The sequence below is a fragment of the Dipodomys merriami genome, unplaced genomic scaffold (assembly GCF_024711535.1).
Source record: "Dipodomys merriami isolate MVZ:Mamm:240054 unplaced genomic scaffold, mDipMer1.0.p SCAF_41, whole genome shotgun sequence".
Lineage (NCBI taxonomy): Eukaryota > Metazoa > Chordata > Mammalia > Rodentia > Heteromyidae > Dipodomys > Dipodomys merriami.
In genome coordinates this window covers 839755-854667 of record NW_027205715.1, presented here as the reverse complement: position 1 = coordinate 854667, position 14913 = coordinate 839755, and the positions used below count along the sequence as shown (strand labels likewise).

Here is a 14913-nt window from a genome sequence, read left to right as displayed (position 1 = left end):
ATGTTGTCTGGAGTTGTCCTTTAAAAACTTTAGTAGAGTTTTACTTTTTATGTTTTTATGTTCTATTTTCCAAACAGATGTTAAACTCTCTTGGGACAGTGGTTATATCTTAGACTTCTTTGGATTCCAGGAGAATCAAACATAATCTCGCAAAGTAAAGTGCTTGATCAAAATCAGTTGCTCTTGCTATTCTATAATCCTGGCTACTCAGTAGGCAGAGATAGGAGGATTGAAAGTTTTAGAATAAACACTACAAAGTTAGCACAAAAGCCTAGCTAAAAAAAAAAATAAACAAAATTTAAAAACAAAAGAGGGTGAGAACATAGCTCAAGTTAAGTGTTTGTCTAGCAAGGCCTGAAGCTCTCTCCCCCCCTTCAATCTCTAGTACTGCAAAAATAAAAGATAAAACAAAATCAATTGCTCTGATTTTGATTATGAAAGCTGGTAAGTTCATATGAATGTCTGAGGAACATAATGGAGATTGACTTTCACTAGATACCCAGCTGACACTGTCCAATATTTCACCCTCACCGAATCTGACCCATACAGTCACATGGTTCCCAATTACTGTTTTCTCTACAACAATGGAAGAGGAGACGGAGGAGAAGGAGAAAGAGGAAGAAGAGGAAAAGGAAGAAGAATGAGGAGGAGAAAGGAAGAAGAAGTATGAAGAAGGAAAGGGAGGAGGAGGAGCAGGAGACAAGATCGAGGAGGAGAAAGAGAAGAAGAAAGGAGATGGCGAAGGAGAAGAAAAAGATTTGGTGGTACTGGAGTTTGAACTAAGGTCCTCATGCTTGCTAAGGTGATGCTCTACCACTCTAGCCCTGCTTTTAGCTGGTTTGGTTTTTTGTTTTATCTGTTGTGGGGCTTGAACTCAGGGCCTGGGACCTGTCCCTGAGCAGTTTTGTATGAACCTGCTTGTCATTCTAGATGTTATGAGTAGGAAAATGAAGCTGAAGGGAGATGTTAAAGAAGATAGAATTGGAAGGAGAAAGGAACCTCACAATGAGACTTTCTCATTTGAGAACAAGGAGAGAGCTGGAAATTCCAACTTGAAATATTTTCAACTGTATGGATTTAGAAAGTTTGTATTAGTCAAGAATCTGGGCAGCAATGCACAGTAGTGGCCAGCAGAAATGACGCCATTCATTTCTTACAAGAGGAAAGGATATACTTGGTCTTACTGCCTTTCCTTTTGTTGTCATCTGGAGACAGAAATGGGGTCAGTGGGAGAGGTCTATGATGCACAATTGTTGATAGAATATTAGCTAGATCTGTGGCTCAGTAAACATTCTCCTATCACACAGAAAGGTATCTCTGGAGTTTAATGAAGAACAAAGCATCAGGATGAGAAATCATGTGCATTTAACAAACCAAAAGACATTTAATTTTATTAAAGATCATTCCAAAGATTGTGGCAAGACTATGGGAGAAAACAGGAAGAGAGTTATAGGGACAAAGGATGAACTTTTTTTGCAAAGCAGTCTGCCCTTATACCTCCTGTCTCAACTACAAAAGAGAGGAACATGAGAAGTAACTTTAGTAGGAGAAAACCTGAAGATAGAGCAAAGGGAGGAAGCTGTTCTTCCTCCGTGAATTGTTCTTTGTTCAGGTGCTCTTGCACATTCAGCACGAAAGTTAATTAACACACAGCACACTGCTACCTGGAACGCCTTACATAATTACACCTGGAGTCTAATTAGGTAACTCTCCACTACTCTTGTCTAAGTCATCCAAGCTACAAATCTCCCAAAGTACAGCTAGCCCTCAATTACTGAGAATTGTGACAAGGCTCTGAAACTGAAAAGTTGTCATTTCCACATGTTTCTCACAAGAAAGAGAAACCTTGAGGGAAAGTAGGATCTTTCTCAACTCCTGTAGATTACCTTCTACTGCTACACAGAACAACATTTAATTTCCTAGGAGGACCATCAAACAATTACTCATTAAGGTAATTTTGTTATTTATTTAATGTTAGTAAGATGATATAATTAATGAGGTGATTAGACTGCGGGAAATTTAAGCTGTTGTTTTTAGACTTTTCTAGAATGTTCCAAGTTTTCTACAATAAGAAAATATCTTTTCCTAGTCATAATGCAAGAGAAGGAAAATTAGTAAAAGATTCCCCCATAAAAGAATCTTGTCTTGTATTAATGACCACCTATAACAAACACAGCAAAATTTATTATCATTTAGGGATTTTACACAACATTAAACACTATATATTAAATACCAATCTACAACAAAAGCTTTCATGTATCTAGTCAAACTGAACAATGGATAAGCTATGCTGTCAATTATCTCCAGGAATGTTCACCTCACTAAAATGGGGTACAGCTTTTAGTGACACATGACATGACAAGAGTTGTAATCAGTTACATTTAACAATGCATTAGGATTATCTTCTTTCTCTGACCACTATTTGCAAGTGACACCATAGATCCCCTTGAGAGCTGTCACTTGGCTAGGCAAACCTTTGTTATCAGGTGAAAGAGACAAAAGCAACTCTAGGTTCTCTAGGTTGACCACATGGGCAGGTTCACAAGAGTGGATACCTACTGAGTCCATTCTGGAAATCAGTGTGTATGTAGAGGGGGAGATGAAGATTGGGGAAAATGAGAAATATAACTTAATTAGTTACCACGCCTGGGTCCACAAGCTACCATCAGTGAAGCTAACCCAACTGGTGGGCCCAGCCAAAAGGATCAAAACAAGTCTACTATTGCCAAGTTTGCACTCAGCCCGCAGCGGCTGTCAACTAATGATAGATTAGACAAATCTGATTGCTCTATCAAAACATTCATCTCAAATCTTGATTAGTAAGCCTATTGAGTTATGATTAATTCACAAGGGTGCTGCTGACAGATAAGATACTTTATCTGACAATGTGTACTAGTCGCTTTGCCTGAAGCAAAAAACAAAACAAAACAAACAAAAAAACCCACCCAAAATACAAATTGCTGAAGTTTGCTAGCAAAATAAACAGTACTGTGCATAGCACATTGAGAAGGATAATGAGGCTACATGCACCTTTTAATTTAATGAAGAGCTTGTTTGTGAGAACACAGTTTTGACACAAAAGGGACTTAGGGAGAGAAATATGCAGACAATATTCTATGAACAAGAGGACACTGGGCTCTCCTGTCTTTGCATCAAGGGTACAGATGCAAACTTGAGATGGCTGCAGGAAGCACCCTCCTCAGTTTGGGCACTATCCCAGTTACATAGGCCAGGGGCTGAGGAGTAGATTTTACATGCTTTCTCAGTGCAAAACTACTATCCAATTATTCTTCTTGTCTCCACTATGAAGACATCTGTGCACAGAACTCCTGGGATTTTTCAGAGGTAGATTCTTAAAAATTTTTAATTAGAGAGTAAAGGGATGAGGAGAAAGTCTTTTGGTTAAGAACAGGCATAAAAATTAAGAGTCTTTTTCTCTTGTTTTAGGTACTGGGATTGAACTTGTGCATGCTAAGCACTTTGCTCTACTACTGAACCACACTCCAGCTTCTTTTTCTCTTTTTCTTTTAGCTTTGTCTGAAACAAAGAATCATATTTCAATATAATTCTGTGTAAGTTTTAGTATACAACCATCATTCCAGAAAAACTACAACAGTTTCACTTACTCCCTTATCAGGCCAGCCCATAAGCCCTGAACTTAAACTTAGTCATTCATGTTCACTTACAGCTCTGTTAACCTCCCAAATTTGGCTGTTTTGAGGGGCTGGGGCCATGGTAGGGGGTGCACAGTCTCAGGATGCCAAACACTGTGTAATTTTTGGTGGTATCATTATCTTATCCTGACCTTCTGATTTTACAAAAAGCCTAATGTCCTATAATCATGTTTCTCCCAGCTGGTATTAACCTTTCGGTGACTTCTCTCTTCTTTCTCTCTGTCTCTCTCGCGCTCCCATAACTATTCTCTGTTAATCAATTGTGCGCTGCAGACGAGGTCAAGGAAACCTACTTCCTCCTTTGATAGCCTCCAATGTTTCTACTCTTGGGGATAAGAGTGCTTTAAATGGAGTTATATTCTAGGAAAATCAATATATGATTACTGCAAAGATTTGTATTGATTGTCCTGTTGCATTGCAAAAAGGCTCAAGAAAAATGGCGTGGCACATTTTCCTTCCGTTCCTACTCTAGAGTTTGTTGCAAATGTTTTGGGCAAGAAGAAAATGTTGGAACTTTATTTAATGACCTAAAGTTTCATCGTTCAATCCACTTACTTCTCTCTCTTCCCTGCAAAACACTTCATTTGTACTCTGCTGGCTTCTCGTCTATAATACTGGCTGACATCAGGGGCTGCCAGGAGAGTTCACAGAGCTGAAAATGGGCTGACTTCAGACAAAGGGGCTGGGCCAGCGTCTGCAGGAGGCCTTCTAATAGCAATTCTTCTCACTCTCTCACAGAATACTATATGTGCTGGCTAGGAGCAACAATGTACCCAGCTACAAGTATTCCTTAGAGGTTATGGCTAATGGAGTCATTTGATGGAGACAGGTAGGCAAAGATTTCAAAGGAAGTTCCTTCTAAAAAGTGGATGGGGATGGGCTCAAATGCTAGACACATTTCCCCCTTCCCTCTTCCTTCCTTCTTCCTGTAATGTAGATGATACATACCAGAAGCTCCAGCAGTTCTCCAGGGATTACTAGGTAAACCTGAAACTAGAAACCATGTCCAAACTATGACAGAGGAGGCAGACCACAGGAGCCAAGAACACAGGTGATACTGTACGGCCAGATGAAGGAAAAATAAATCTCTATGTAGCTTTAGTCACTGTGTTCCTGGAAAATTGAGATATTTCTTCAGGAAAAAATGCCTGCTATGTGAGTTTCAATATCATACTAATAAGAAATAAACCAATATTTATTTCCAGGGCTAATGAGAGTTTATATTGCCACCAGCAATGTAGGAATCTACAGTTTCATCACAGTAGCTTTGGGATTTATCCTCATAGGCTATGGCTTCTGAATGGTCCAAATACTTCCAGGTATCTATAACTGTTGCTTGTTTTTCTACTGTAATAATTTCAGAAGTTCTGTGTATCTTGTTTCAGAGTAGTCTTTAAGAGGTTCAATATGCCTTTGTTAATTTTAGATATCCTGCCTTCATTTCCCTTACTTTTGGTACCCACACTCCAACTTTCTTATGAAACATTTCTTTCCCTATAGTGTGAATCTCAGGGGAACTGTCACCTCAGCTGACAAACAGGCATGAGATCTAGATAGGTACTGACAGATTGTGATTAAGGCTTCAAACCCAGTTAGATGATGCTGGAGTCAGTGCTATGTGTTATTGTAAATTAAGAAATGGGTCATCCCAAAGCCTGCATCGTGTACACAGAACACTCTCTACTGCAAAGGATTCCCTAATGACTCATTGTCTAAGGGCCTGAAAAATTTCACCCAATACAGAAGTTGCTGATTATGGAGCTTACTGAATACTTGGCTCCACTGGACTACAACTTTCTCCTAGAAGCTGCAACTTAAATAAAAGAATATAGCAAATCAGGAGAAAATTCAGATTTGGTAATGATAGTTCATCTTTATTGCTTCTTATGTGATGGATACTATCCTACACAATTAAAATACATAAATCAACATAATATGGATAACAGCCTATGAAGTAAACATTATTTTATTTTTATTAGGAGTAAGCACTACTATTAACCCCTTTATCCTGATAGGTGAACTGAGGAAGGGAGAATTCACCCAATGCCATCTAGTTGGAAGATATGGAATAGAACTTTACTCAGGCACTGCTAGTGGCAATATGAAGTACTATACCCAGTCTAGGGATGAACATTGGTGGTACCCAGCAAGAATTACATGAATGTTTGTACCTTTTAATAATTCAATTTAAAGCAATTTATTCAGAATGAACAATATAAACGACAAAAACTGCAGCATCTTGACTGCAGCATCTTTATCATATAAAAAACAAGTAGAAATGCATAACTTCACAGTAATAAGAAGGAACGAGATAAAATGCAATATATATGTATATACGTATGTATGTGTGTGTATCTTATAGGTTATTACTCAGTCATTGACATGCATAAAGACTACATTCTGAAACATCATGGGAAACATGTTGGCTTTAAATAAAAAAGCAAAATACAAGATTATGTGCATTCAACTGTTATACCTAGATTAAACTATGTATGCACAGGGACAATGTTTGGAAATTAACCTCCAAAAAGAAATCCAGAGAGCAGGATGTGAATAAATCCCACATCTCATCTTCTTTTTCCTCCATTGTTTTCATATTTTCAAAAAAGACGGAATAAAGAGGGGAAGATGCTTTCAGAAAGAAGAGGAATAGCTCAAAGTTTCCACGGGCCCAGGGTGCATCTGGAAGTAGACTGGGGAAGCCTGTCTTTCGCCCTTCACTCCAGGGAAGGAAGGAAAGCTTAGCAACGCAAGACTCTTTATCCAGCAGGGTAAATGAAGTTCGGCTGGTCAGGAAAGTAAATAAGATTAGTTATGGGCTCCAGGTCATCCACTCACGGAGGTCAGAGAGTGTGAGATTATTATCCTTGGCAGAAGAGCTGCAAAATAGCATTAAGGAATAAATTAATGAAAAAGGTAGAAGATTATTTGAACGAAAACCCTAATCAGTTTAGAGATTTCAGTCAACTGCTCTACTGGCCATCAGTCAAACTCACAAAACAAATATGCTTGTTCTCTTAAGTAATTCCAGGAGATCTCCCTTTCTTGCTTCAAAGACATCCAATCTAAGGAAAGTCATGAATAAAGTTACCCCAGTTTGCTGTTACGCCTCATACAAAACCCAGTGAAGCATTAAGGTACACACTGCTAAAATAGTATACTTACAGATGACTTACAGAAGATGCATAATTGCTAGGTCTGGTTGGCCCTTGATTCCAGATATAATATCATTCCATACTCATTCAGAAACACACACTGAATCCACCAATGTGCAAACTGCATCTTTTATTAAATAAACACAAACTGGGAGATAATGACATACATTTGTTTTCATTACAAGTAGTAATGCAATATTTCTCCAAGGCTTACTGCATTAGCATTTCTTTCCACGTTTCAAATGCCTTTGAACTTTCTGAAAAGCTACATCTGTTAGCTCCCGTGTATACAGCAGAAAGTTACCAAGCGAATTAAGTTTTAATATAAATTGCTTTGTTCACTATTAAGATTGATGTTGGACACACTGTACTGTAAGTTCCAAACTGCAATTACAATTCGTTGCAATTATCTTTGGTTGTTAATAGCACAAGATAGCATGTCACTTTCTACCAAGTGTATAATTTATCATTTGTGTTTTTTTTCCCCGAACTCTTGTGGTATTCCAAATGTATAATCTTGTTGTATTTATTTCCCAGTGGTCCAACAAAATGCACAGCAAGTGCTGACTAGAACAAACTAAAAAGCACTGCTATTGACAAGCCGTCACTTGAGCAGTAATGAACATTCTGCCTCCACTTTCACCTCAACAAACCAGCAGCTTTAATTTATGATAAAGCAAAGGAGCAGCAACCTCCAGGTTTATTATACCCTCAGTGCTGTTTCAAATAAAGTAATTAGAAGGTCAAGAGACAGGTCTGCAAAGCCAAATATAAATGCAACCCTTCTGTACTGACATTAAAAAAAAAAAAGACCAGAGTGTTCAAAGAGCATTTTATCCATCTTTCTTCTCTAAAGCAGGGCAAGCCTCATTTTTTGTTTTGTGGGTTTTTTTTTAAAATACTACCGTAACCAATCAGAACCAGGGGCAGCACCATTCCTTCACTCTCTAATTTGCTCCATATGGGCTGTGAGCAGCACACCTAAGAAACACTGTCCTCAGAACACAACTAACGAATCTGAACACTGCTCTCAACTGTACACTTCAGGCAGGTGATTAGGAACCTGGTGGATTATTCTTTTCCCTTTCAATAAGTAAAACTCCATAGATGAAGAACTGGAAAGTAATGGACAAATCTGACAGATGTAAAAGCAACCCACAGATAAGTAACTTTACAAATCTATCTTAAAACATTTTGTTAAATTTAACTTTAAAATCTGTTTAAAATACTCAGGGAAAAGATGTTGACTAGGAGAATACCCTTTTGGGGATATTTGTTTTAGTGCTGAATGATAAAATTATAGCAAACTAGCACTTGGTTTCTGATCTACAATACCATATTTTTATATATCTTGTATTTTCGGATTATTTTCATTTCTCTTTTTGCCCTCCCATATAGCAATAGTAATAGATTAAAAATGTTCCTAAAGGTTATGGAATTAATAAGACTTAACTACATGTCTAGCCTGCCCTCTAAGCGCTTAGATGATTTTTACGGATCACATTAACTTTTCTGAGGGAGCTGCCTTCAAATAATTTGATCCATGGATTACTTTAGTGAATCCATTTTTCCTCCTTGTTTATCATTCAAAACCCTCCCAGCTCTTACAAAACCTCTTACAAGAGGAGGGGGAGGAGGAGGAAAACTGGACAGATAGGAGAGGTGAGGAAGTACAGAATGAAGTAGGAAAAGAAGGTGGAGTTGGGGAAGACAAAATTGGAATTCTACCTGCTCCTTAGCTATGATCTAAGGCCACAATGAGTGCAATGTGCGAAAATAGTTTTTGTTTTTTGTCAGATGTGGAGCTTGAACTCCTGGACACTGTCCTTGAGCTCTTTTACTCAAGGTTAGCTAGCACTCTACCACTTAGAGCCACAGCATCATTTCTGATGGATAGTTAATTGGAGATAAGAGTCTCACAGACTTTCCTGCCCAGGCTGGCTTTGAACTCTGACCCTCAGATCTTAGCCTCCTGAGTATCTAGGATTACAGGTATGAGCACCCAACAAAAATAGTTTTTAAAAGATCAGTTTTCCAGGGTTAGGGGCTGTGGGTCATTCAAGGCCAGTCCAGGCAAAAGTTAGCAAGAGCCTATCTCGACAAATGGGGCATGGTGGGACATACCTGCGATCCCAGATACTAGGGAGGCTGAAGTAGAAGGATCATGGTCCAAGGTAGGCTCAGGCAAAAATGTAAGCTATGATTTGAAAAACAGTATCTTGTCAAGCAAGGTCCAGACCCTAAGTACCCACCCCCCCAGCCCCGAATCTTCCAAAACTGCACAAGTCATTCTTGGTGCTATATATAACCTACTTGACAGCTATTATAATCATCTCAATCCACCTCTTGTGGGGGTCTGTGGGACATATACTCCAAAAGCCTTTCTGAAATAGCATTTGTTGGTATAATTTTTAACCATGTCTATTCAAGTAGTCAGTCTAATTGCACTTGATTATATAAGTGGTGGAAATGTATGTAATCTCATAATTAGAGTATGTAATTATGTTGTAAAAATCCTTATGAAACTGTAAAACAGAAAGTGCAAGAGTACAGGTATAATATGTGATTCTCTTCCTTCCATTTCTGTCTCTCTGTGTCTGTCTGTCTGTCTGTCTGTCCCTCTCCCCCTCCCCCTCTCTCTCAACAACAGGAGTGTTGTTGACTTTCCATGGAGTCAACAAATGGGTATATTTTCAGTTCTCATCCATCCAGGTGCAGGTCTAAGCAGCAGCATCCCCAAATCCATGGATAGTGCTAAAGCCAGGTAATTGTTATAAATTAGACAATCTGCTGGGTGCTGGTGGTTCATGCATGTCATCCTAGCTGCTTAGGAGGATGAGCTCAGAGGATGATAATTCAAGGCCAGCCAGAGCAGGAAAGTCCAGGAGACTCTTATCTCTAATTAACTATTCAAAAGTAGTAAAGATGTGGCTCAACAGGTAGAGCACTACCCTTGAACACAAGAGCTCAGGACAGTGTCCAGGCCCTGAGTTCAAGCCCCAGGCCTGGCATTAAAATAACCCAGACAATCCTACAGAGATAACATCTATACCTAAATAATACAACCATGTCTATAAAATGCAAAGCAATATTGAATTTCAGCAGGATAGAGTATAGTAGAGTATATAGGCTGGTTTATTGAATCGATGGAACACATTTTTCTTTTGTTATTGCCTTTTGTTGTGATTTTTAAGCTAAACTGCAACAATCCTAAAAATCTGTTCAATTGTGGGAAACTAAGTATAGAAATATACCAGGTAATTTTCCAATATCTCTTCAGGTGATGATTTCCGCTATTTCTTCAATGGGATAAATTAAAAAGTAGTTGCTATGATTTTCTCAATCTTCCCTCCCCTTCTTTCCTGGCCTTTTGCTGGTGGTGCTAATGATCAGTGGTATGCTCATACCCTGAGTTGTGCAGTGGGAGAAGACGTCAGAGCAGGAGCCATCCAGCCTGGAAAGCTGTGCTTTCTATCAGGCTGCAAACCTTTATCATGGTGGAAATCCTGAACAGGGCTATAATACTGGACATCATACCCCCATACCCATGTAAAATCCTCTAGGAAGAAAGCCAGTGTTCCAACTTCTTTCTCCTAGGAGACCTACCCTGCTTTCTATCTGACTTAAGGGCCCAACATTAAGGTAAGTTATTAGGATGAGATAAAGGCAATATGGAGCATGGCCATTGGCCAGAAAGACCTACTATGAAGGACAAAGCCCAGTTCTGGGAAGATCTGTCAACAGATTTTGCACATAAACCTTAAATAAGAATTGTACTTGCTTCTAAGAGTAGTCAGAGACTGAAAAAGAAAATCATGGTGTGTTGGGAGGCACTGTTGGTTACTTTCCCAATAACCATTTCCTCTTTTGTCCTTGCTAATAAAACTCCCATTTTTTTATTTAAGATTTGATACACAGAGGAAGCTGACTCTATTACCACTTCTGAAGTAAATCTCAGTTGGTAAGCCAATAATGGGGCTTCCTCTCCTTTGATGATCTTTGCTATAAGCACTAACAGAAGACTCAGATCTGGGTAGTGAGGCCAGATTCTATGAGCGATTTCCTCACTCTTAAGAAGGAGATGGTATAAAAGCTGATCTCGTTCCATCTCTGTTTTTCTAAATCTGGAAGTAAAACTCAGAGAGCTACTGTAATTTTGGAAAAAGGAAGACAGTCAGCATGAAGCAAAGGTGATAGGAAGCAGGCTTGATGAACTCAAGCGATCAATGACATCATTGGGCCTTGAGCTGACCTACTTCTGGACTTCTTGTAATATGAGATACTATTGCTTTGGTTTGAGCTGATGTCCATTATAGAAGATTAACATTTTTAGCCTTACTATGAGAAGGAAAAACAACTGAATTTAAACACACTCAATAAAAATGTTATCTGCATGGAATCCTGTTTAAAAAACTAGTACAATCTTATTTGGTTAGTTCATAAATATGCATTAAGAATTATAAATAATTTATTATTTATTATAAATAATGTTTCACCATTTCTGCTTATCCCAGACATATACTAGTTATTGCAAATAAGGGAAACCATGGGACCTATGCTTCTTTGGGCCTGGCTTACTTCACTTATTATAATTTTTTCCAAGTCTTTCCATTTCCTAACAAATGGGGTGATGTCATTCTTTCTGATTCCATTGTGTGTGTGTGTGTGTGTGTGTGTGTGTGTGTACATGTGTGTATGTGCATCTATATCTATAAACATATACATATATATATATATATCACATTTTCTTGAATCATTCATCTACTAAGGGGCATCTGGGTTGGTTTCCTATCTTAGCTATGGTAAATAATGCTGCAATAAACATAGTTGTGCTGGTGGCTTTTGTATGGTCTTGTTTGTGATCATTTGGGTAAATGCCCAAAAGTGGGATTGCTGGGTCATAGGGGAGCTCTAGGTCAAAAGCTATGTACATATGACCAGATAAGATGATGTTAACTGAAATGAACCTCAAGATAGGGACAAAAGTGTTTTTTTCTTTCTTGCTATTGTTCCTAACATATAATGTACCATGTGATTTTGTATGTTCCTCCCCCACAGTATAACCACTGTTTTCACAGTATGTGATGTCTGTGCCTTGCATCTTGTATATACACCTCTCTAACTTGGGGAGGGAAAGGAAAAAAACAAAATGCTTAAATAGGGATATAGGTTGACCCATTTTAACAATGAGATGCACAAGACACTGTGTTGAAAAAACAAACTTTACAATTTGGGAGGGGGGAGGGAGAGGGGAGAGTAGTTGTGGAGGTGGGAGGGAAGAGAGGATGTGGGAAAAACAAAGGAGGAGGTAACAATGCTTGATAGGAAATGTACTCATGACTTTGTTCATGTAACTGTAACCCCTCTGTAGAGTATTTTCACAATAAAACACTTATTAAAACATATTTTAAACAAAGAATTATAAATAAGTTTATGAATTACGACCCAACATTTCAGCCTGGGCAATTTATCTCTGAGAAGCAATCTATGCATTTGATAATTATGCATCCATTACTAATTATGATTAAAACTGTTAAAGAATGAAAATGTGTATGTGACAATACAATTCTATAACAACAACAACCATATCCCCAAACCTATTAATAAATGTTTGTTTTTGCCTGGAAAAATACCCATCAGTGTTTACAGACATGGTATTGAGGGCAGGAGACTGAGGGTGAGTTCCTTTTTTCTTTTCTTTCATTTCCAAATCTCTTAAAGAGAAAACTACATCTACTTGAAATTTTCCCCCACACTACTTAGCTGCTTAGAACAATTTGAGGGCAAGACTGATTGAAAATATCTAGGGAGGAAAACCAGGCTAGCCTGGGGAAAAGACTTGAGGCAGATGTAGAAAGCTCATTAACACTAGAATTTCTCCACAACTATTTGGATTATTCTTTTAAACCCTGACTTTTCTTTCTTTCCTTGCTTTTTTTAAAATAAGGAGATGATTATTCTGTGGTTTGAGTAAGGTGAATAAAAATAGTTAACATATATGAGGTGATGTGCTCACTATCACTATCAATACTATCACTCAAAGCAGCCCATTGGGGAAATTCTTTTTCTAGGAAAGAGAAGAAAATGCCAGCTGCCTTGATTCAAGCATTCTGCTTCAGAATAAATTTACCTGGAAGTGCAGAAGGGTACAAGGTGGGGTCTGGAAGGTGTTAGTGAATTCTTCTAAATAAAAGCAGGGACATAGGTGTTTCTTCTAATTGAAGCCAACAATGCTCCACTGTTGACAGAGTCTCAGAAAAGCTCCTGATAGTCCACATAATTAAGAGAGATTGTTGGCATCAGAGAGACCAGAAATGTTCTGTAGATTAACTGCTTGTTTCATTGCTAATGACTGCCCAATTTCTTTAGACTAATTGGTGCAATCTACATTTTTGCAGCAAAGATGAAGTATCAACTTGATTTGGTGTCGATAAAAAATTGATGGATGTTTCTGACTGCTACTTTCCAACAATACATGGATTATTACTACTATAATTATCATAAATGACAAAACATGGGCAAGTGGTGATTACAAGTCTAATTCTATCTTGAGGTTTTAATGGCATAAACCACTCAGGCTTTACACTCATGATTTACTGCATCATCAAAATCCCTGAAAGGATTACCCTTGGGTGAATGGCCCTCATTATCTTACCAGAAATGCCTGGGTTTGACCCAACATGGAACAAACAATCAAGCTAGATTCTTAGAAACGCCTTTTTTAAAACATATAAATCTCTAGTCCAAAGAGGCATGTACCTGCCAATATCTGCTTTTCTATTTCTGGATGTTATAGTTGTATTTTGTCCTGGCATGTACAGAAGCTGTGTGTTTCTCTGTCTCCAACAGTCTACAAAAGCTGTGGCAAAGCCTTACCATGCTTTCATCACCTCGGTTGTTGCCAATACCAGAATATCAGAATTCCATCAACCAGGAAGAGGGGTAAAACCAGGAAGAGGGTACACCTCAAATGTTCTCACCTGGATGGGTACAAATGCCAGATCTACAGCTGTCATTCTTTGGAGGAAGAGGACAGGGAGGAGCAGCAGAGAGTTTATTGTGACTTTGCGTGAATGCTTTCAGAGAAGATGAAACACTTGTGGTATAATAAAACATGCAGACATTCAGCTTTCTGCAGAGGCAGCTTCTGGCATGAAGGTGACTTTAGAGTGGGATTCAATGCAAAATTCAATGACCCAAAGTCAGGCAACCAACCAAGCACTGAGCACCTTATGTGAGGGAGGGGTAGGGCAACTAGGTATGAAACAGTATAATAGGTAGCTTCTCTTTGTTGCCAAGTGATTAGTGTTAAATTGAAGGGGTCCTTGACTACTCTCCTGTCTTTTGCTTGTTTTATTTTCAAGAGATTTTAAGTCTTCATTATTTTAATGCAACATCTAAGTTTTAAAATGCTGGTCCAAGACTACCTGGACTTAGATGACAGCTCTTCTAACATTTAGGGCATAGTGCTAACTCTGAACCTTAATTTCTATTTCCTTAAACATAAAATGGGGACAGTAACTGCCACCTGCCTGCCTCATGGAATTGTTTTGAGGATTAAATGAAGGGAAAAATAAAGGCGAGTAAAGTAATTCTAACACATGGTAAATGTTCAAGAGCTACTCTTGCTTCCTAAAGCCAGATGTGTCTTCTGGCTTTTAGCTGGTGAGTGCTTCTATGGGCTGAGATGACACATAGACTAAATAGAAAAACTGGCCAAGAGCATCAGTCAGATCATGTAGGCTCAAATACCATTTCCCTCACTTGCAGGAGACTGTCTGTCTCTTGTCAGTCACTTTATGAAACCCTATTTTCCCATCCGACAAATAGGAACATTTCTTAGGCATAGGTAGCACACATCTGTCATCTGAGCATGTGGGAGGCTGAAACAAGGGAATCATGAGGTTGAGGCCAACCTGGGCTACCTAGAAAGACCCTAAAGGCCCCAAACAATATAAAAGAAAAGAAAACATGATTTTTTTTTCAAAAAAGCACCTACTTCATAGATTGTCAGGATGAAACCTATAGCAAAGTCATCATGTGGTAAAGACCCGTAAAACTCACTCTGTAGTCATCATTCCCAG

At 38.5% G+C, this 14913-nt stretch overlaps 1 protein-coding gene across 4 annotated transcripts in view; it reads right to left on the bottom strand.

The window, feature by feature from the left end:
• Fto (FTO alpha-ketoglutarate dependent dioxygenase) overlaps window positions 1-14913 on the bottom strand; it is a 392707-nt gene that overhangs the window by 75213 nt on the left and 302581 nt on the right. The window contains exon 9 of one of the 4 annotated variants that reach the window (XM_069992309.1): window positions 6471-6553. The exons of the other annotated variants lie outside the window; for them this stretch is intronic. Coding sequence (XP_069848410.1) covers window positions 6487-6553 — 67 coding nt within the window. The 3' untranslated portion in view covers window positions 6471-6486. Of the gene's footprint in view, window positions 1-6470; window positions 6554-14913 lie in introns of those variants that run through there. 4 annotated transcript variants of the gene reach the window in all.